The sequence below is a fragment of the Tubulanus polymorphus genome, chromosome 12, assembly GCF_964204645.1.
Source record: "Tubulanus polymorphus chromosome 12, tnTubPoly1.2, whole genome shotgun sequence".
NCBI lineage: Eukaryota > Metazoa > Nemertea > Palaeonemertea > Tubulaniformes > Tubulanidae > Tubulanus > Tubulanus polymorphus.
In genome coordinates this window covers 5,799,043-5,823,539 of record NC_134036.1, presented here as the reverse complement: position 1 = coordinate 5,823,539, position 24,497 = coordinate 5,799,043, and the positions used below count along the sequence as shown (strand labels likewise).

The 24,497-nt window shown below is 42.3% G+C and overlaps 2 protein-coding genes across 2 annotated transcripts; both read left to right on the top strand.

Annotated features, from left to right (window-relative positions):
- The first annotated feature begins 15,742 nt into the window (after nt 1-15,742).
- On the top strand, nt 15,743-16,685 carry LOC141914224 (uncharacterized). The gene is made up of 3 exons (XM_074805491.1): nt 15,743-15,824; nt 16,094-16,215; nt 16,446-16,685. Exons 1-3 carry the CDS (start codon nt 15,743-15,745, stop codon nt 16,683-16,685), a joined length of 444 nt encoding a protein of 147 aa, XP_074661592.1.
- Nucleotides 16,686-20,096: 3,411 nt separating this feature from the next.
- Nucleotides 20,097-23,892, top strand: LOC141914223 (uncharacterized). Its single transcript, XM_074805490.1, has 7 exons — nt 20,097-20,145; nt 20,333-20,350; nt 20,858-20,947; nt 21,443-21,486; nt 22,669-22,828; nt 23,147-23,274; nt 23,641-23,892. The coding sequence occupies exons 1-7, from the start codon at nt 20,097-20,099 to the stop codon at nt 23,890-23,892; spliced, it is 741 nt and encodes a 246-aa protein (XP_074661591.1).
- Nucleotides 23,893-24,497: the final 605 nt, after the last annotated feature.

Sequence of the window (24,497 nt, the reverse complement as noted above, 5' to 3'; positions counted from 1 at the left end):
AATAATCTCTATATCCTACTGAAAAAAGCTATGCGCATAATAAATAAGGAACATTACCTAGAACATTCAGGACAATTATTCAAATCTACGAAACAACTCACAATATTCGATATCAATAATGAAACAAGTTCTACACTTCATGTTTAAATCTATAAATGACCTACTTCCTAAGCGATACAATAATTTATTTACAAACGAAGTACGACCACAATACACGTCGACATAAGGAATTAGATGTAACTTTCACAAAGCATAATTATAGGCAATTTACAATAATCCATAAAGGCCCAAAACTCTGGATCTCTGTGCAGAAAAATCTGAAATTATGTCATTCTATCTCGTCGTTTCAAAATACTGTAAACAATTATCTCATTTCCCAATATGTTTAGATGAAATTATGTACTTCTAATTGATCAATCTAATATACTGAATATCCTGCAATTATCATATTTTCTATGTTGAATGTTTTTGTCATGTAACTTGTATGTATGAATGCATCCTCCCCGGCAGGGATTCGAACCTGATGGCATCGAGATTGCCACGGCACGAAACCCTGCCATAATCGACCGTGTGCGGAGATACATGCGCAGTTCAGATGATGTGATTTTTAGCCAATCAGAAATCCCGTTTTATTTTAGCCCGGGTTTTCCCATTTATAGTTCTTCCTTGAAATTTGCCTCAACGATTATACAACGAGCAATCTGATTGGTGCCGCAAGTTTTCGTTCGGAAAGCTGCGCATGTACCTGCGCACCCGGTCTACTGATGCAGGGGTTCGTGCCGTGGCTGAGTGTAGCGATGCCATCAGGTTCGAGTCCCTGCAGAGGGAGGATGGTATGAATGGGGCGTGAATGTGAGTGTGTGGGCGACTGGGCCTCTCATGTAATAAGTTTATTTTAACGTCACCTGTCGTCCAACGTCCTTTTTTTACAATATTTTGTACTAATTCCTACTACTTTATATTGTAATTTAATTCGTAAATAAAACATTATTATTATTATTATCACAAGACCCAAACATCTTGAGGAAGTTAGCAGTATTTATAGAAAAGGCACATAGCCTCATCTAGCCATCGCTGTGCGCACACGTTTTAATTGAGTGTATAATGATATGTACAGAAGAAGAAACTATTACTGTATATTATAAATGTAATTGGAGTAACTGTAATTGTATAACTGTAAATCGTTTATTTTATTGTATCCTATGCTCGAAAAAATTGTATATTTTCTGGAGCAAAAGATTAAATCTGAATCTGAATCTTCCTCCCTTTTAGAATCGTATTTTTCTCGTTGAACAATTGTAAATTTTATTGTCGTTTGTTTGTTTGTTTCTCTCTCTCTCTTTGTCGATGATCTCCGTATAAAGCCTCCCGCGCGCTTCCCGTGATAAAAATTCGAACGTAAAACTTTAACGACGGGTGGCTCGACGTTTCATTTTCAAAATGTATTTCTTCCATATGTTGCAATGGGGTACCGGCAACGCTACTGTGGCAAGCGGAATTCCACCACAATCCGCCAGGTTCGCTAGTGTACGATACGACATCGACACTGGATTTCTTCTCAAACTCAATTAAAATCTAACGATAATTTCTCAAATTCTAAGCATGATATATGAAAATCGTGGCACGTATGAACTCTAAAGACTAATGAGAGTTTATTTCGAAGCGTGATTTGCCCAACTCTTTGGATTGGGAGACCGAAAATTGGGATCAAAGTTACTTGAAAATGAACTAGTTTTGGTCGAGTGCGTCTGATATCTCAGTGGCGCCATCTGACGGGATAGCTGTTGTGCCGGTTTCCCATTGATAATTCTGGTTATATTATAACGTCCCCGAAGATGTTGTAATAAATGTTTATAAATACGATCTAAAGGGTGTTGAATTATTTTACTATGGATGGTTTAGAATTTTCGTATTATATTTCCTGGCTAAAATATCGTCCCGAATATGGCGTATTTAATGGTTATACATTCCATTCCGAGGATAACACTCGACCTCTGCGAAACACGCGCCGCTGGATACCCGACGAAAGCCACACGAGAGTTCATCGCCTGCGAAACCAGTTCATAAGCGATCGCAGGACACGATTCGGCACGGGCCGCATTGGCACGGATCGGACCCGAGTCGAATTTGGCCCGCCCCTGATTAGAGAGCGCGCTCACACGTAAACCACTCACTCGATACTATTAATGCTTGAACAATGCGAAGCGGGTCATTTTCGGTACGAGTTACGAAATCAAACGCAACCATTTGTCCCGTGCTAAAATTTGGCTCGGGCCTGGTCCCGCATTTGTGGTCGGGCCAAATAAAAACGCCCGCGTTAGTCACGGCTGTATTTGACCCGCGCCTCATAAAGAGCGTGTGCCCACACGTAAACCACTAATTCGGAACCGAGCGAAGTGAGCCACCACTGGAACCAATAGCAATTCACGAAAATCCGCTCGAGCTCGGTCGAACTCGGCCCGGTTACGAGGGGCTCGAGCCCGCAGTCGGGACCGATTTGGCAAGGGCCAAAAACGCTCGACGCGTCTTCGAGGCCAATGAGTAATAACCATAAACAGAATACGAGAAAAACGCATAAATCGCCGGCGCTGCGTCTTCGCACGAAGCGCAGCGCGCAGTTAACCCGTGTCACCGGTAACAATGCGCACCAGCTACGAGAAATCCATTACGGCCGCGATTCGGTGTAGATCACCGCGCGCACACCTGTCGCCGCTGCGTCTTAATCACGGCGAGGTGTGTTCTACGGTGTGGCAAGGATGGATGGAACGTTCGGGCGCCAGCCGCTGGCGCGTAGGAGTCCCGCAACCGATCGCACCGGGCGGGGCGTGGTGTGACAAATCGGAACGGGCGCGTATAAAAAGTCGACGCGTCCGGACGACTCGATCACTGTGAGGATTAATTCGTTCCGAAAACAAATACGATCGTCGATCGATTTAATATTCGCAAAAATGGTACGTAAAAATGATTCGTTCGAAAAAATGGAAGAAAGAAAGATATACGGTCTTTATATAAATATTTTTTTTTTTCTAGGAAAAAAAAAATTATAGTTATGCAGCTGAGGCTTTCATTTGTAAATAATTCATGATTTTATTTCTAACTCGGGGAAACCATTTTTTTTTTTCTTCGTTTCCCTGATGATGGAGTTAAGTTAATACCGAAGAACTGTTCTAATATACTGTTATATCACGAACTGTCGATTTTGCTTATCGACTCTGAAATATCGAGATTGTAATCAGTCTCTGGCGGTCATGAATGTCCTGGTTTTTAAAAATATTTTTCTTTTTCTTCATCTTTCTTTTATTTAGATTTTCTTGTCAATTTTTTCATAGAAAATACTTATTTTTTTCAGTTAATGTTACATATGAATATCTCAGGATTCGTTTTCTAGGTTTAGTTTAGGTCGAAATGAGTTCGTTTCAGATGGTTTGATCCGACAGGCGAACTTATGCACCGCGAACTTTTTGAAATGGACGTTGAATTCGTTTAGGTTTTCATCACTAACGAAATAACGGTTGAAAAATATATTCAAGAAAAAAAACGAAAAATTAGGAAATTTAGTAATGAATACAAAATGCGTTTCAATTTTGCAATTTTGACAAACTCATTTTTTAAATTCTAGCTGAATCTTATCTCGAATCTATACTCGCAGTACGTCTCTTATTCGTATGCGAAAATATAGATCGGCCGAAATCAAAGTATTTACGTTCGAAAAATAAATCATCTCGAGATATTTATTGATTCGGTGTAATAAGTTAAAAAGATGAAAATAATTTCATAAATAATATGTGGTAGAACAGGCCGTACACTCAGGCCAGGCGCATTCCGAGCTTTTTGAGCGGCAATTCTATTTCGAGGACATAAACAGAAAATCGCTTTTTAATATTTCGATTTTTTTAATTGTAATATTTTATCCAAAAAAAACTGAATGATGTTATAAATTTATAAAGACAAAAAAGACGATGCGCGCAAGTGATTTTTAGATCTTCGGGCCCGATAACGATAGTGAAAACAACCGAATCAACGGCATCCTTCCTCGGCAGGGATCCGAATCTGATGGCATGGCTAAACTCAGCCACGGTACGAACCCCTGCCGCACTAGACCGAGCGCGCAGGTACATGCGAAGATTAACCGCGCGGAAACTTGCGGCACTAATCAGATTGCTCGTTTTAAAATCGCTGACGCAAATTTCGCGGAAGAATCATTAATGGGAAAACCCGGGCTAAAATAAAACAGGATATCTGATAGGCTATTAATGACATCATCTAAGCGGCGCGTGTAGCTGCGCACTCGGTCTAATGTGGCAGGGTTTCGTACCGTGGCAATTCTCGATGCCATCGGGTTCGAACCTTGCGGAGGAATTACGAGTCAATGACAACTGAAATATTCTGATTTCTATTTTGCAGATGAAGGCAGCGTGTCTGATACTTTTAGCCGTTGTAGGCGCTCAAGCGTGTAAGTATGCGCATGACGTCATGGTGCCTAATTTGCATAAAAACGTGACGCCATGACACGCAATTTGAATATGATACGATTTTGTTTTGCTGTTATGTATATACGGCATGTCTCCAAACATTGACGGCAAAAAAAAACCACGAGACCACGTGCGACACGGAACGGAAAACACTCCATTGCATACAGTTAATTTGGATTTGAATATTCCAATGATTGAATTGAATTGACCGGCAACCAGTCTATCCCCGATATATTGATGACGTAGTGCACATCCTATCGAAAAATCAATATAGCTCATCAAATTTGAAATTAGATCCGTGGATTAGATGTTTGATTACAAAATGAAGGCCAAATTCACAATCACAATGGTTGTTTTGAAACAGCAATATTTTTTGACGTAGTGCACATCGACTCGCACAGAACCCCGAAAAAATAACGCATAGTAGTTATCAATGTATGTTAACATAATTGTAACGGTTTTTATGGTTTCAAAAAAACTATTTTTGCAAATTCATCCTTTCGCAAACTATCTGCTCGACCGCAACTTTTCGCAACTTAGGGTCGCGAATCGGCTGATATCGGTGTTTATATCGAAGCGGCAATCTGTAAACGGTGACAAGCGTTAAAAATATCAAAATACACAACCCGTGCGCCATCTATCGGGTTATCGATTCGTTAAGGGTTTTCCGCCAGAGGACGGAACTCTATACCGATCAACATAAGCGATGATTAAAGAAAATGTCCTTACTATCTATTCTTAGCATTAAATTTCACAAAAATGTCGACGGCCAACAGTGTCCTTTCGCGCATTTGTACTGTTATGTTTGCATTCGTAACAGCGGTTCAGAATGAGGACTTTACGTGTGGCAAGTGAGGATCCACCTGGTGTCGCTAGAGTGCATTCAGACGACAACTCCCGGATTTCTTCTCAGATTCGATCGAAATCTATCCATCATTTCTCAAATTCTTTGAATGGTGATTAGTAAAATTCACCCTATATACGAACCAAAAGATCATCCGAGTTACTCCAGAGGAGTTATTTGCCTAATTTCTGATGAGGGAGGCTAAAAATCAAAATGAACTAAATATCGACCGGGTCGTCGCACTGATACGCACGCCATCTACCGGGAAAGCTGGCGACACGGAGTCCTCGTTGTTTGAAAATGAACGAATAGTACAAGCGCGAAAAATTTAGGAATCAACATTCAAACCCCAACCGTAAGCATGGTATATACAGAGAGAGGCTATAAAATACGTTTAAACAATATCTAAAAATCAACTGACATTCACTCACGCCATCTAGCGGAAACGCGCTAGCCACACTCTGCCGTGTCGAACCTAACTAGAAAACGTTGTTAATTTTCGTATGTTTTACTTTCAGATTGGGGAGGATACCAACAACGTGAGTGTGATTATAACCATTATTTTTCTATACTTTTGAATCGACTAATTTTAATTGCGTGCACGTTTTGTTTTCCCGAATTCCAAATCCTTATAGCCTAAACTATCGTATGCTGATCAAACCTTGATTGTTTTTTTTCAGAGAATCCAAATCAGCACTCTCACCAGGGGCAGCCTCCGTACATCGGTTATGTTCATAACCACCAGGTAAGATTTATTTACAAGATACAGCTTTGATCTCACCCTTGGTGAAAGAATTGCCATCGGAAAGCTACAGTGGGTAATATCCTCTGTTCTACTCGCTGCTCTCCGGCTACAGCTGTGAGGAGAGTGGGTTCACCGAGAACCTATTGCGTCTGATCTACTCGCCGCTCTGCCACTATACAGCTGTGGGGAGAGGGGGTTCACTGAGAACCTATTGCGTCTGTTCTACTCGCTGCTCTCCTGCTACAGCTGTGAGGAGAGCGGGTTCACCGAGAACCTATTGCGTCTGATCTACTTCTTTGCTCTCCTGCTATACAGCTGTGAGGAGGGGGGTTCACTGAAAACTTATTGCGTCTGTTCTATTCGCTGCTCTCCCGCTACAGCTATGAGGAGAGGGTATCACCGAGATCCCATTGTGCCTGTTCCAATAAATGACAATTGAATTGTATTGACCTGCAAACCGTCTAGCCCTAATTTCGATGACGTAGTCCGCACCCACCTACACTATATCATCCCTGCCATTAGAATTCATTATTTGAAATACATGGAATTTCACCGAAAATAAAAATAGAAGTCATGACATATAATCAATTTCAAATTAAACGCCAATAAACTCAACCAGAAGCTATGTTTTGGAACGCCAATATTGATGACGTAGTGCACAAACAGTCGTTTAAAGTCAATTTCAATATCTAACATCGTTAGTGAATTGGTTTCAATAGCGTCAAAAATACCGATAGATATAATACATATCAACTAATTCTGCTGTTTTGATTGATTACAGCACACCGATCCAAACCACGCACACGCCAATCAACACCAACACCCGGGGCAATGGCCAATGACACAACCATACATGCACCAACATGATGTAAGTAAAATACATAATAGCGACTACTAGGTGAATCAGAGTAACATAATAACTAATCATAATCTAACTGAATCTTGTAATTGAGAATGAGAAGGTCGTTTATAAGTGACAACGATTAAGCATTGTCCTGTATCCAGTTCCACAGTTGTGAGTTAGAGTGAACTCTGAGTTAAAGTTAGTTCATTTTCAATGAGTTAACTCAGGGGGTCAAATCTTAACTCCTGACTGTGAAACTGGATCCGGAATCGATAAAGTTATCGAGAATGAGAAGGTCGTCATTAGTAACTAATCACAATTTTACTGAATCGTTGAAGTTATTGAGATTGAGATGGTCGTCATAATGACTAATCATAATTATGCTGAATCGTTGAAGTCATTGAGAATGAACTAATCGTCATAAGTAACTAATCATAATTTTGCTGAAACACCGAAGTTGGGTTGTTACTATAACCAAACATCGTGATGCCTATCAAATACTTTTCTCATTATACAGTCGACAGATCCAGCTCACACGCATCCAGCGTACCCTGGAGTAAGTTCACCACCACATACATAACAAATTCGACTTCGAGCAATGTCACTGTTATCCCGGTACACTGGGCACTATCCCCAATTCGTGAATAACATCCCGCTTACTACTAATTCCTTATTTTTTTGCTTAGAGAAATATTCAATTAGCCGCGTGCCTATAAAGCATCCATTGATCGAGTTTCGATTCTCTATTTCCAGGGTCAAATGCCATATCAACCGATGTGGCCACCATACGGACAACAGCAACCGCAGCCTCAACCGCAACCGCAACCGCAACCGCAGCCACAGCCGCAGTTCCCGCCTTACTACCAGTACCCGCAGCCGCAGCCGCAACCGCAACCGCAGCACCCGTTCCCGGTCGCCCCGTGGGTTTGCCAACGATACCCTAACCACCCGGGCTGCCCGAAACCAGTGGCAGCACCGAAATGCAGTAAGTACGACGAGCATTTACAGTATATAGTCTTTCGAACCAAATATTGATCAATAGTTTATGAAATGCAGAACACTCTATAAAATTTGGACTGGTGCCAAAGACCGAGTAAGAGTTTGTGAAATACAGTAGACTCTGTCTCTTACTGCGGTAAAGTTGAGACCGGTAAAATTCTACCACGAGTTGGTGTCAAATACTGAGTAAGAGTTTGTGAAATACATTAGACTCCGTCTTTCACTGCTTACAATAGACCACTGTCTCTTCACTCGGTAAAGAACCATGGCCAAACTAATCCTACGCTTTACCGTGTCTCATCTATGATAATTCACACCGTTTACTCGTTCTTTTTCCAAATTCAGCAAGATTACCCGAAGGCACAGTCAAATACGCGACCACGCCGGCCACTGAAATTTCCGTCATCTACGGCGACATCGAAAACAAAGTCGACACCACCACTTATTACTCGTGCGCCGATGATAAGGTAGGTTGCCCGCGTCGTCGAACAGAAATACCGCCGTGACCGGGATTCGAACCCGATGACGCCGCGAGGCTCTGCCAGGTTTCACACAAAGTCTGGATTCGAACCTGCTTGCCACGCCAGACCCCAACCAGCCGCAATTCGAATCCGACGACGTAGCGAAACCCAACGAAATCGTTTACTCGATTTGATTATGAAAAGCGATTCGAAACGATGAATAAACCGTTACTATTTATTAGAAAATCGCGATGCTATATTTATCTAACGTCGTTTCTTATTTTCGACATTGCAGAAAGTGAAAGTCTCAATCGTCACGTACGCGTTCAACACGGCCAGCCCGTGCGCTGACGGCTTCCAAATCAACATCAAGGGCAACAACGAGGACGCCGACTACACCGCTTTGGTGTGCGGCGCACCGGGAGCCATGGACACGTTCACGTCCGAGGGCGAACTGTTGCAGGTGAAAGTCACCGGTACCACCGCGCCCAGCGGACCGCCTGAGGCTCTCAAATACAACGTCGAATGCGTCTAAACGCCGAACACCGGAGGCTACTAGCGATCGGGCGATCATTCCGTCGCACATCGAACGCCCGCCCGAACCGCGAAAACATCCGCATATAACTTATCGAAGAGAAGCTTTTTCGTTTTGAAAAAAAAGAAAAATAAAGGTCATTTGTTTAGCGTATAGATTACTCTAGCCTGGTTTGTTACGTTGTACAATGTCGGGATCGTTAATCGGGGAGCTGCTTACACAAGCTACGCCACCAGATGGCGCGACGAGTATAGTAGGTCCTCCGTTGAATTAGTTAGGCTCTTTAGTCCGTGCATTATCGTACGGCCAACTTAGTACGCTTTAATTTTCCGAAAGTTTTCATTCGATATCATTAGATATTATCAGTTTCACAGAAAAGTTCATCCGATTTCAAGTTGAAATGTTGTATGAATTCACGCGGAAGACCAAGTAACTACTAGCGACACCTGGTGGATCTCTGCTTGCCATACGCGGAATCCTCGCTTGCCGCAGTAGCGTTGTTGCAGCTGCACGTTACCCGGGCGCCATTGGCGAAATTTGTAACGTTTTTCTGTCCTATGGCATCGGTTAGTTCGAAAATCCTGGCCCAAATAACGGCCCGAAGGGGATAGTTTCGAAATTGAAGGTTGTCCGAGTGTTGGGAATTAAATTGAATTCATCTAATTAATTAAAACCCATTCGATGATGTCGTCAAACGGGGAGTGACAATATCAAACCACGGATGGCTTCGAATCTTGCTTACTTTCCTGGGGCCCGTTGCCCAGTCATGCTTTATATCCAAAAATGGTCCTAAATCTTAAAGTTGTTAGATTGGCTATAGAACTAAATTGGTCTTAGACTGGTCTTAAGGCTAAGCCATGACTCTGCAACCGGCCCCTGGCTACACGCGGTCCCGAAGAAGCTGTGAATTATGATCACCAGAACTGGGACTCGGGGTAATCGTTTTGGACCCAGTTCCTCTTGAGATTGACTTAAGAATACGAATCAGTTCATTATTCTAATGTTTTAAGTCTGTAAATATCGAAAATAAAAAATCGAAACAAAAAACTGCGAATGGACCACTGATGTTAATCGCAGTATTTAACATCAAACAAGTAAAAGGATTTGATTAAATCGATTTCGTTTCTCAGACGACGGAGCTCCGAAAATGCGCCCGACGACGACCGCCGGCTTTTAGTTTTTAGTTTTTAGGTCGAAAACCGTGGACTCACAGTCCGACACTTTTCGCCGCTGGAGGCCGCCGCAGCTGGGAGGCCGGCTTCACGCGAAAAGAAAGAACGCATAAATCGCCGGCGTTGCGTCTTCGCACGTTGCGCAGCGCGCAATTGACCCATAACGCCGAAAACAATGCGCACCAGCTACGAGAAATCCATTACGGCCGCGATTCGGTGTAGATCACCGAGCGCACACCTGTCGCCGCCGCGTCTTACTCACGGCGAGGTGTGTTCTACGGTGTGGCAAGGATGGATGGAATGTTCGGGCGCCAGCCGCTCGTCGCAGGTGGGTGTCTCGGCAAAAACCACGCGCCGCCGCGGGGCGTGGTGTGACAAATCGAACGGGCGCGCATAAAAACCCGACGCGTCGAGACGACTCGGTCACATCGAGGATTTTAACCAGTTCATCGAATTATTAACGCGATCTTCTCTGAAATCGACGAAAAAGCTCTGAACACACGGCAAAAAGGTAGGTGGGAAAAAGACGCGAGCGGAGCGGGGGAAGACTCGCAAAAATGATGACATCGAGACAATTTCTTTCGAAATGACGTATTTTCTGAAATTCAAAAACTGCAGTGCAGTTGCTCGAAAGTCAACCAGTGGATAGTTGACGTACTGACAATCAGAAGTCCGTTTTGACCGTGATATCTATTCGCCGGTCATCTTTAACTAACTTTTTCAGCAAAAATGGCCCCGGGGGGGGGGGGACTACTTGCTCTAAAGTTGGTTAAATTCTAATTGCTCTGAGGGTCATTTCGGACGTATTTCGATAAACGCGAATTCATTTCGTTTCATTTATTCTAAGTTTCCTTATATTATTATAGATTCTTTTAATTCATTTCTGCTCGGATAGATTCGTATGAAATAAGCTTGGTAACGATTTCGATGAACTGATAATTTCAAGCAATTTTATTCCAAAACCGTCCATACAGAAACAAATATATACGCATTTCAGGCCCGTGCCGTGCTTTTTGAGGGGTCAATTCTATTCCAAGATAGATGGGGCGGTTTCCTTTCGAAAAAGGACGGTTAACACGAAGTGCCCGTGTACCGGAATACATCATTTGAGCATCGATGACTTTTCATTTGAAAAACAAAAAACATTGTATATCCAATTTTTGCAAAAAAAACTTCAACCAAAATTTTTTACACTGAATTCTTTGAAAGACACTTTGAAAAATTGTCGGGCGTTCGTCCGTTACGCCCGGTCCCCGAACCCCGACACGGGCTTGCATTTCGGAGATATCTTTAAAAATGTATTATTGTCGTTATTGAAGTAAGTGTCCTGTGGGGACAATCTTCTGGTAATGTGCGGAATTCGAACCTACGACCTGGCTACGATCATCTGACTCATAATGTTATCATCAGAGACGTTCTTATTTTTCCTAGATGAAGGCAGCGTGTTTGATACTTTTAGCGGTAGTTGGCGCTCAAGCGTGTAAGTATGATACCCGTCGTCGTGACGCACGATTTGCATAAATACGTGACGTCATTTCCGTCGACCGTCCGTTCCCGTGAAGTTTTTCAAAAAACAAAAATCTCGATGAAAACATTATAGGAAAAAATATGATAGGATAAGATAAGCTTCTTAAAACACTTAAGACGCTAAGGAAATCAGATGAATTATTTTCCCCAGCTCTCCATCGCTACAAGAGTGCAACGCTTATCTTGCCCTAGTCTTGAAACGCTTTTCAATAAAAGCAGATGTTCAAAAAATTTGGGAACAGTTTAGATTTAATCCTAAACAATGCACCCTCTATTAACGGCTTCAAATATAGCTTGAAAATCAAACTTATGTCAAATTACAGTTAAAAGAATTATTTGCCAATAGCCTTGATCAAAATATCTATATCTCAGATGTGTTTAATTCATTATTATTTAGAGTTTTGTTCAGTTTTTCTATTCTCTTTCCGGTTTGTTTTTTCTTTATCGTTTTGTTAGGGTAACGTCTGATACAAATATTGCTTCCTATATATCTAACCTACTGTTATATCGTAAAAACGTATATCGATATAATCATATCGATTACGTAGTTCGTCATTTCTATTATGTAACTATTTAAATTTATATATTCTAAAGTTTTACATGAAACATAGCAAAATAATAATAATAATAATGATAATAATAATAATAATAATAATAATAATAATAATAATAATAATAATAATCCCATTGCTGCATCATCGAAATACAATAGCTGCAATAATAATCATATTAATATTGATAATTACAGTAGTAATGGTGATGATATTCGATCTCTTTCAGATTGGGGATACCAACAGCGTACGTACCGATACAAAACATCCTCTTATAAGTAGTAAAACAGACTGACCGTAAACAATGAAAGTCGAAATTAAATAACTTAAGCCGTACACTTACTTTCTAAACGATGTTTCGTAACACATGAATTCATCGGAATATGTTGTTTGCTATTTCAGCGGACCCGAATCAGCACTCGCACCAGGGACAGCCACCGTACATCGGTTACGTTCATAGCCACGCGGTAAGACTAACTCAAACGATAGGTTTATCATTAACCCTACAGCTTAAAGATTATCGGCAACGAAGATGCTTGACTAGCCGAACGAGGGTTCAACAAGAACCCAAAATGGCCTGTTTAACTCGCTGATCTCCCACTACAGCTGTGAGGATAGCGGGTTCACCGAGAACCTATTGCGTTTGTTCCATTCGCTGCTTTCCTGCTACAGCTGTGAGGAGAGAGGGTTCACCGAGAACCTATTGCGTCTGTTCTACTCGCAGCTCTCCCGCTACAGCTGTGAGGAGAGGGGGTTCACCGTGAACCTATTGCGACTGTTCTACTCGCAGCTCTCCCGCTACAGCTGTGAGGAGAGGGGGTTCACCGTGAACCTATTGCGACTGTTCTACTCGCAGCTCTCCCGCTACAGCTGTGAGGAGAGCGGGTTCACCGAGAACCTATTGCGTTTGTTCCATTCGCTGCTCTCCCGCTACAGCTGTGAGGAGAGGGGGTTCACCGTGAACCTATTGCGACTGTTCTACTCGCAGCTCTCCCGCTACAGCTGTGAGGAGAGCGGGTTCACCGAGAACCTATTGCGTTTGTTCCATTCGCTGCTCTCCCGCTACAGCTGTGAGGAGAGGGGGTTCACCGTGAACCTATTGCGACTGTTCTACTCGCAGCTCTCCCGCTACAGCTGTGAGGAGAGGGGGTTCACCGAGAACCCATTGCGGCTGTTCTACTCGCAGCTATGTGACGATATCAAGAAAATAATATTGTCTAACGCTGAATTTTGATTCGAAATTACAGAACACCGATCCGAACCACGCACACGCCAATCAACACCAACACCCGGGGCAATGGCCAATGACACAACCATACATGCACCAACATGATGTAAGTACGATACATCATAGCGACTACTAGGTGAATCAGAGCTTAGTGCAATCAGTCTGATTACTAGGGACTGAGTTTCTTTACTCTTTTTAGAGTAATAGAAAAACTGATCAAACTTTTAAGTCATAGGGAATGAGTAGGTCGTCATAAGTAACCGATCATAAATTGATTGAATCGTTTAAAGTTATTGAAGATGAGAAGGTCGTATTTATTAACGAATCATAATTTTACTGAATCGTCGAAATTATCGAGAATGTGAAGGTCGTCATTAGTAACTAATCATAATTTTACTGAAACATTGAAGTTATTGAGATCAAAAAGGTCGTCATTATGACTAATCATAATTATGCTAAATCGTTGAAGTTATTGAGAATGAACTAACCGTCATTAGTAACTAATCATAATTTTGCTGAAACACCTAAGTTGGGTCGTTAATATAACCAAACATTGTGATGGCTATCAAATACTTTTCTCATTATACAGTCAACAGATCCAGCTCACACGCATCCAGCATACCCGGGAGTAAGTACTAAGTAATAAAATCGAGTCCAAAAATGTCCCCTTCACCGAGCAAAAGCCCGGTTTTCGAAAAAGTTGTGAAAAATATAATTTCGTTCGTAATCCCCTCATAATAGTGCTATATTGGATTTAGCGTCTTCGAACAAGTATAGACGAATAGCGTATCGATTCTGTGTGTATTTTCAGTCTCAAATGCCGTATCAACAAATGTGGCCACCCTACGGACAACAGCCGCAGCCGCAGCCGCAGCCGCCATCGCAGTTCTACCAGTACCCGCAGCAGCAGCAACCCTACCAACCTCACCCATATCCGCCGAGTACGTACCCGGTCGCTCCGTGGGTCTGTCAACGGTACCCTAACCATCCGAACTGCCCGAAACCGGAACCGGAGAAGAAATGCCGTAAGTATGGCGAGCAATCCGAGCAATGGAAATAGACCTTGTCTGCATCTTTTGCTGCGGTCAAAAGTCAGATCGGTAAAATTCTACCCAAAAGTTGGTGTCAAATACTGAGTAAGAGTTTGTGAAATACAGTAGACTCTGTCTTAAACTGCGGTAAAGTTGATACCGGTAAAATTATACCCCGAGTTGCTGTCAAATACTGAGTAAGAGTTTGTGAAATACAGTAGGCTCTGTCTCTTACTGCGGTAAAGTTGATACCGGTAAAATTCTACCCCGAGTTGGTGTCAAATACTGAGTGAGAGTTTGTGAAATACGGTAGACTCTGTCTCTCACTGCGGTAAAGTTGATACCGGTAAAATTCTACCCCGAGTTGGTATCAAATACTGAGTAAGAGTTTGTGAAATACAGTAGGCACTGTCTCTTACTGCGGTTAAGTTGATACCGGTAACAGTCTAAGCGGAATATTACTATCAAAACTAGGCGGATTGTGCTTCGTGGATAAACTAGCTTACTTCAAGTACCCGCATTTATATTATTTTCATCACTCATTCACCTGATGAACCTGGTGAAAGCTCCCACTCCAAGCGTGGGCGTATTCATACATTCGTCTATAGTCTATTAATGTCTATCATTTAACAATTAATCACCTTCGCATATTTATCGAACTCGTCAACACTCAACTGTCCACCTCACGCACTTCAAACAGCTCATCAAGTTTCATTAGTTGCTCCTTTATAATATTACTCATAGTGGCCGCGAATTTTCCAATAGTGCCCAAAAATTGTCGGACAAGCTTTGTCAGCCTTCGTTAGCAATCAGTTCCATCAGTGCTGACTAACCGATACCCAAAAGTGCTGGAAACGCACGCGGACAAACTTAATCCAATCATAGCTGACTTGCAAGTTATATAAGGAATCTAAAAAATTGCCCGGAAAGCCTGATGCCCACAGAAGTTGACACTTAGTACATAGTTTTCATGATAGATGGCGTCCAGGTATTGTGGTCATGAATTGAAACTTTAGAACCAGGCTCTATAGCCTGATGTCCACATTACGTTCATTGAAATATGAAGAAAATTTTTTTCTCAAATTTTTCGAAACTGCTACTGAATTCTGTTGTATTTATGCGGCGAGAGTATGCAGAAAACATAGGAAATATTATACATAAGGGCTGAAGCACTAGAGGGTTAAAAAGATTTTTCCCCATTTAGTTGTGTAACGGGAATACTGCTGTAGTGCGTCTACGCCGCGGTGCGGTGTATCGTTAGTTGCTAGTATTTCACTACGACCGGCAGAAGCTGCCATGTTTTAAATAGACTTAAAAACTTATCACGAATAACATGGATACACTGCAATGCGGCGCACTAGCGCGGTCCTTCACCGATTTATATACCCCACTGCAGTGTAGACGCACTGAAGCGGGTGAAATGCTATCTTTTTGAGGTGTTATTTATTGACATGTAAAGCGCTCTGAGCATTCTGGCTGGATTGAGCGCTATTAAAATCGCATTATCGTGATAATTATCAATATCGTTGTTATTATTATTATTATTGTTATTATGATAAGAATAATAATAATAATAATAATTGTTATTATATTATTATTGTTATTATTGTTATAAATTATTATTATTATCATAACCATTGATATAGAACAAATGTAGACTTATTTTCTTCTATTTCGCATTCAGCAAGATTACCTGAAGGTACCATCAAATACGCGACCACAGCGGCCACCGACGTAGCCGTCATCTACGGCGACATCGAAAACAAAGTCGACACCACCACTTATTACTCGTGCGAGGCTGGTAAGGTAGGTTGACCGCGTCGTCGAACAGAAACACCGCCGCGACCGGGGCTTGAACCCGATGGCGCCGCGAGGGATTCGAACCTGACGGCATCGCGGGACAGAACTGATACAAAAATGATAACCTGATCCCATTTCTATTTCGACGAAGGCCGGATAGACACTATTTCCGTATAACCGACCTCCCTATGCGCTTTATCCCAATGCATCGCTCGTTTCGTTATTCGATATTGCAGAAAGTGAAAATCACGATCGACGATTATTTCTTCAACACGGACAGCTCGTGCGCTGACGGCTTCCAAATCAACATCAAGGGCAACAACGAGGACGCCGACTACAGCGCTTTGGTGTGTGGCACACCGGGAGACAAGGACACGTTCACGTCCGAGGGCGAACTGTTGCAGGTTCGAGTCACCGGTACCACCGCGCCGAGCGGACCGCCCGAAGCTCTTAAATACAAAGTCGAATGCGTCTAGATGCCGAACAGCGGAGCCATAAGCGGTCGGGCGACCATTCCGACGCACATCGAACGCCCGCCCGACCCGCGAAAACCCCGTTTGCTATTTACATATTTGAATATAATTAGATAGTTTAAAAAGTCGTATCGCTTGGAAAAGAAAAGCGCATAATCATTTGTGAAATAAAGGTCGTTTATTCGCCGTAGACGATATTCGTTTGTTTGTATATGATTTTGGTTTTCGTCCCCGTGCGTCGTGTCTGCGGGCAATCATCTCGAGATGATTGTGCGTAGGTCGTGTTCCAGGACCTGAGCTTCGGAGAGCGCGTCGCTGAGACACAAGTGAGTACTCGAAACGCGATCTAAATATTTCAGGAACCTACGATTCCAGTATCGATGGCCCTATACTTCCTATATACATTTCTACATAGAGTTCCGAGTGAACTTTCGATTTTACTCGATTGTGTATGCACTATTTTCAAAGACGAATTATCGATCAGTTTTTTCGAATATTCGTCTACCAAAACTTTGATAACGCAAGAAACGTCAGGTTTTTTAAACGCTGTTTCGTCGACTCGTCACGTTCGACTGTGGCAATCGAGGGTTCCGCTTACGGCAAGCGAACATGATCCGCCAGGTGTCGCTAGTGTGCTTTACAGCGGCCTCGTTAGCTCAGTGGATAAGGCGTGATGCTGCAACATCCACTAGCAGTGCTGAATGACAAGTGGGTTCGAGTCCTGCTGACTGCTTACAGTGTACGGGCAACGCGTGTAAGGCCGTCCCGTCGTTAAATAAACAATCCAATCGGGTTAGTCTCGGGAAACCAACCAAGTGACGTAAAGCCAACAAAAAAACAAACAAACCAACAAACAAACGACGACGCCCCCGGATTAATTCGACAATTCGATCGAAATTCATCCGAACATTTCCAGTGGTAGCGTAACATGACAAAAACTGAGTCATTTAAAAGGAATTGGATATGTGGCAGACGTTATTCGTGTAAACGTTATTTTGCCCTTATGGACGAACCCTGTGCTGCTGGACTCAGATACCTAGAGCCAATAGGTTTTACCTACAGCCCACAACCTGAACCCTAATCGAAGCCGAAAATCGTTACCCTTTTCCTACTCTTTTGGTGGGCTAGCGGTTTACGCCGTTCGGATCTTGGTATCTTAGTTAAAAATCAACGCTATCTAATCTATTCGGATCGGTCATCGAAACTATAAACGACGGGAGCACGGTTTTCGAGGTACCGCTAGAAACCTGCTTGTCACTCAGCCACGATGCAACAGTGTACCGCTGAGCTACTCGTCGAATGTTACACGACTGGCCGAGATGGAAGCCATCGCCAAACGCCTACGCAACCACGCCGCTATATAACACGACGTAGGACTGCAACGGTGCCGTTTCCCGGATATGCTTGCCTTTTCGTGATTTATACAGGCAGCGTGACCGGCTGCGCGTGAGGGGCCGGACGTCAACCGTATTTGAATAGATATACTTTATCATCGGCCATTACGGACACCTGGCGTGTTGCAATGTGCCGACGTAAGACCACATAACCGCGCACGTAATGGACGGTTTTGCGATTACCGAAACGCTTTAACCGGTACATGAATAGCTGTAGGTGCTTTACTATCGTTTTGAAATGATTCATTTTATTTACGTGGCCGACGTTCGGCCGTTGAAAAGTATGAAGAAATTTTTCAGTAACTGACCCCTATACCGCAGTATTTAAACACTGGTTTACATTAAACAATCTTTCAGTAACTGACCCCTGTACCGCGGTATCAAACACTGGTTTACATTAAACAATCTTTCAGTAACTGACCCCTGTACCGTGGTATTTAAACACTGGTTTACATTAAACAATCTTTCAGTAACTGACCTCTGTACCGCGGTATTTAAACACTGGTTTACATTAAACAACCTTTCTGTAACTGACCCCTGTACCGCGGTATTTAAACACTGGTTTACATTAAACAATCTTTCAGTAACTGACCCCTGTACCGCGGTATTTAAACACTGGTTTACATTAAACAACCTTTCTGTAACTGACCCCTGTACCGCGGTATTTAAACACTGGTTTACATTAAACAACCTTTCTGTAACTGACCCTTGTACCGCGGTATTTAAACACTGGTTTACATTAAACAACCTTTCAGTAACTGACCCCGGTACCGTGGTATTTAAACACTGGTTCACATTAAGCAACCTTTCAGTAACTGACCCATGTACCGCGGTATTTAAACACTGGTTTTTATCAAACAACCTTTCAGTAACTGACCCCTGTAACGCGGTATCTAAACACTGGTTTACATTAAACAACCTTTCAATAACTGACCCCTGTACCGCGGTATTTGAACACAGGTTTACATTAAACAACCTCATAGTAACTGACCCCTGCACCGCGGTATTTCAACACTGGTTTACATTAAACAACCTTTCAGTAACTGACCCCTGTGCCGTGGTATTTAAACACTGGTTTACATTACACAGTCCCTCAGTAACTGACTTTACGTATTGAACTATTTCGAGTTTCATGAACGTAATTCAACCACAGATTTATGTGCATATTTCATTGAAATGAAACTTTGCAGCGATTTTAACAACAGCCACAGCTGGTGCTGCGGCCGATTTTTATGTCCTTTACAATAGAAAAACAAATCGTTAGATCATCTTTTCTAGTTCTGTTCGTAACCAGAGCGCCTGGGTCATAAGTCATCGGAGCTTGTGTGCGTGAGCACGATGGGTAGCGGGTGGCCGAGACGGTTTTAATCGCCGATAAACCGACGATTCATTTCGCTTCGGACGTGTCAGCGATGAAAATATGTGCCACCTGGCGAACAGATCCGCACAGGATAAAACCCCATCGCGCCAGACCTGGCACCGTCACTAAGGATTAATATCTCGCCGAACCGGAGAGATAGAACCGTTTGATCTAGATTCGGGCAAGAAAATCATCTCGAGGTGAGTGATAATCAATGATTATAATAATAATAATGATAATAATAATAATAATAATAATAATAATGACAATAATAATGATAATAATAATAATAATGATAATAATAATAATAATAATAATAACAATAATAATAATAATAATAATAATAATAATAATAATAATAATAATAATAATAATGATTATAATGATAATAATAATATTAATAATAATAATAATGCATAAAAATAATAATGATAATGGTAATAATGATAATCAAAATAATGATAGTAGAAGTAATAGTTATAGTGATAATAGCTAATAGTAGCATTAGAGTGTAAATGGTATCACACTTGCATAGCTTCTACTGATGATTAGGAGCAATTCATTCACCTCCTTCATCTGGAAATAATTGCTCGTAATTGAAACATGTTGTCATGTCTCTTTTTTCTCTAATCTCCTTCTAAATCGCCACGATGACCACAGATGAAGGTCGTCATAGCTGTAATCCTAGCACTGGCAAGCGCTCAAGCGTGTGAGTACTGTTTTTCTTTTCTAAAGCGTGAAGAATTTGCATACAATTTGCATATCATTATCGGAAAAAGCCGATGCTGTTGTATTTAGATTTGAGCGTAATTCGCACAATACTTCAAATACCGCGGAAAGGACGCAGCCTTTACTAGAGAAATAGAAATAATTTCCTTATTTGTTTTTTTCTTCAGATTTCATGGGTGGAAGTCGTAAGTATACACCAAGAACGAATCCCTCGGAACATTTTCGAACAGTAATTCGTATTCTCGAACGAAGCGCTGAGGGGTAGTTTGTCAAAGATTCCAGTCGATATAATTGATAAAAGATTGAAACGAAATTAGGCTTATAGAACTGAAGTGCTGTACTATAAACGCTTCGACAAATTGAAAAAGCACTCGACTACGATACTTCTATGAAATTCAAGCCGACTCGTTAAGTCCGTAATGTTCAAGCTGCAAGATTGACGAATAGATATCGATGCCAAAATTTGAGAAACGGAGATATTTATTAGTATATCTTGAATTTAGCGCGCGGAGTGCTTTCATTCGGTTAACAATTTATCACAATCCAAATCCATTTACTTATCATGAATTCGTTTAAAGCCGAGGAAAATTCGATCGACATCTCATTCAATTGCTATCGCGCTACTTCCCGTCGGCTTAGCCTGTTTTATTTCGACGATTTTGTATTGAAAGATTTCCTTTCGATTTTTCCAGCGTGGGGAATGATGGGTCCGATGCACCAACAGTTCGGAGCACCGTACAATCCGTCGTACGGAGCGGCACCTGCACCGGCACCGGCGAATCGTAAGTTTTTTTTTGTTAGTAAATAAAATGCATTCTACATCGCGCTTAAATCGATGCAAAACGCGCTTTACCGACGCGATAGAAATCGACACGACGCGCGAAGCAATTTACGAACGGTATCAAGCCACTGCAGTCACTTTAGACGAGGTTATAATTTGTTGCATATATGGCCGATTGGCTGTATACATCTACATATGCAGGTTTCAACATCTGTACCCAGGACTTCAATGACGACCTCACCTGTAGTTTTGATTCTTGGCAACTGAGTAGATGACTCATTTGTGGGGTTTGAAGTTGACAATGTCGACTGAAAATATCACGGACAAAGAACTGAACACAGGCTACGGCGAAAACTTTTCATATTGTGGGTAGTCAGTCCTGGCTGCAGATAGGATTTCCACTGCACGACAATACACGTACCAACTCGCGGAAAACTGAATGATAATAGCCTTATCATAAAAATGTAATAACGATTTTGTTCTTTTTTTATTTCAGCGGGTCATGCAGCACCGGGCCACGGCTACTTCCCGTGGCACACGGTAAGTATGACTGTTTTTTCTCAAGAACGAATTTCCAGGGTTTGACTGTATCGTATCACTCGCAACCACTCATTCCATACACTGTTCTCGCTTTATACCGACGCAATGATTGCGCTTATATTCCCCTCGGTTTGGAACCCCGTAATAATCGAATTAGCGCCCAGAAGGCAATTCTTTAACCCTCAGGGGCCGGTTTAATAGTCATGGCTTAGACTTAAGACCAATTTAAGACCATGTTAGTTCTATAAACAATCTAACAACTTAAGACCAGTCTTAAAATTTAAGACCATTTTTGGACTTAAAGTCTCAACTGAGGAACCGACCCCCAGAAATTAATAAGGCGTATTCATCTTCGAAAACCACACCCCACAATCTCTCTGTATATCCACACAACCTGGGGCGGATCCAAGATGATTTAAGGAGAACTCGACCACCTATCAATCTGTTCACTCATTGATGATTAGACCCTCTTAAATATTACGCAAACAATAGATTTCGCCAGAAAATACCTAAAATGCATTTCATACTCATTTTTAGCAAACAAAGACAGTAACACGATATAAGCGCTTACTAGATAATGGTATCGTGGTTGTGAGCAATGCGATACAGTCAGACTGGTATTCGTAAGCGCCGTGGCGTTGCTCTACTTTTCTTTACTGCTGTAATGCTGTCCGTACTAATCGACGCTTAATCGAGGTAGATCACTCGCTGACAAGATGACGATTCATCTTTTTTTGGAAACCACGCATTTATCACTGGTTTTGCGCTGATTAGGCTTATTTCGTATACTACGTGATTCAATCACGATTCTAATTCTTACGTTACGTTAAAACCCCTTCGTGGTATTTAGATCTGGGGATTTTTTGCAATTTTTCCAAAAAAATTTCTATAGGTATCGCAATCTGTCAGTGTTTGAGCATCTCAACGACTGTTAGACAGACCAAAAGCACGTGCTGCTTGAGTGTCGACCTTTCGATTAGTTCGCCATCTAGTGTACAATTAGGTCGTTAGGTGACTACGCCAAAATCTGTCGGATTTCACTATCTCGCCGGATAAAATTATTGAAAATGATCATAATAATACAAATAACAATAATTAGTATAATCACAATCGTGCGGGTCGAGCTCGAAATCTTATACACGCATAGACATTGAGCTCACTCACGATTCGATTGTATTATAGAAACCGAACTATCCACCAGGACCGAACTACCCTCCGGGACCGGGACCGATGCCGGGACCGATGCCGGGACCGTACCCGCCACGCCCGTACAAACCGTCGCCGTACGTTTGCAAAAAGTATCCGAAAACCCCGGGATGTGAACCGCCGCACGCGCACTGCCGTAAGTAGAATATATAAACACGTTTCGTCTAATAGAGTCGACCAAGATACCTCGTCGATATTAACGGTAACCAATTCATTTTTTTTTCACAACTTAAAAACATTGTGTGTAACGGTCATGAAATACAGTAAAAAGTAAAATCAGACCCCCATTGAGGCATCGACGATCGTAGCATTGCTGAGCGCCTTGCCGATAAAGGCTGTCTGAAGGATACAGTATACCCAGATCAGTTCGAATTTACGCGGTGATTTTATATTCCCCAAATAATTCCGCGTGGGTATTACCGGAACAAATATCTGTATATTCTATCTTATGCAGCGCACCCACTACCGGGACTAGTGTTAGAATGTCCAGAAGGAACCATGTCAGGTGCCAACCCTCTATTGTGGACCGCCGCCGTGGGTAAAACCACGACATTCACATTGGTTTGTCCCAAAGAAGACCAGGTAAGGTTTATACCGTCTTGAATTCATATGTATCCATAGAAAAGAAGTTTGTCATCTCATGCGAGGAGTAACTGAATAGCAGAAAGAATTAACACAATAGGTCCTCGGTGAACCCTCTCTCCTTACAGCTGTAGCGGGAGAGCAGCGAGTAGAACAGTCGCAATAGGTTCTCGGTGAACCCTCTCTCCTCACAGCTGTAGCGGGAGAGCAGCGAGTAGAACAGACGTAATAGGTTCTCGGTGAACCCTCTCTCCTCACAGCTGTAGCGGGAGAACAGCGAGCAGAACAGACACATAGGGTTCTCTGAACCTCTGACATTAAGTATCTCTAACTCATCGCCCGTCCACTGATTCTATTTTCTTGCAGAAGGTAAAGGCCGAGTTTACAGCCATCAATGCTAACGCTGAAGACGCTAATGGAGACTGTGAAGAGGGTTTCCGACATAAAGTGAAAGAAACCAATGACCCGGCCGACTGGAGCCAGTGGGAATGCGGCCAACAGGCCCCACCAATCCCGGGAGTCGAAGCCGAGGGTGACGTCATGTTCCTTCAATTCAAAGGAACGAGCTTGCTGGCAGGACCGCCAGAGGCGCTGTCGTTCACTTGTCAATGCGACTAAACCAGACAGAACGCGAACCAGTCGAGATCTACATTCACATACAGTTTAAACACCGTCATCTGTTTATAGATACACGACGTCCGAAAAAAAAATGATACCAAATACGTGTAAATCTCCGGGAAAAGGAATGCAAATTCACGGAATGTAGCTCGATTGCGCGATATCTGATATTATAGCTGATTATAGAATGAAATTGTATCGTCGTACCATTCTGGTGGAAGCGTTTGGTTCTGGTAGTTTTCGTACTGTATATGCCAATAAAATTCAGGTTCGATCACTGAAAAAGTGGTTAGTTCGTTTAGGTTGACATTTTCTCGGCAGTTTTTTTTTTATTTCGGATCGAAGCCTCGCTGGGACATAATATATAATTGAAAACGAACGAGAAATACACGATATATCAGATATACAGCACGACTATATCTACTCTAATCGAGGATGAATTAGAATCGGGAATGGTAGTCGTCGATAAGAGAGATTCTGTTTTTCGTTGACCTGGGTTACCTACGAGGTTGTACCCCGCATCGTTGTGGGCCAAGATTATGGCGAATCCCTTTGCCACGAAGTCCCTCGCTCGAGGAGAGCGGCGACTAAACCCAAGTGGCACC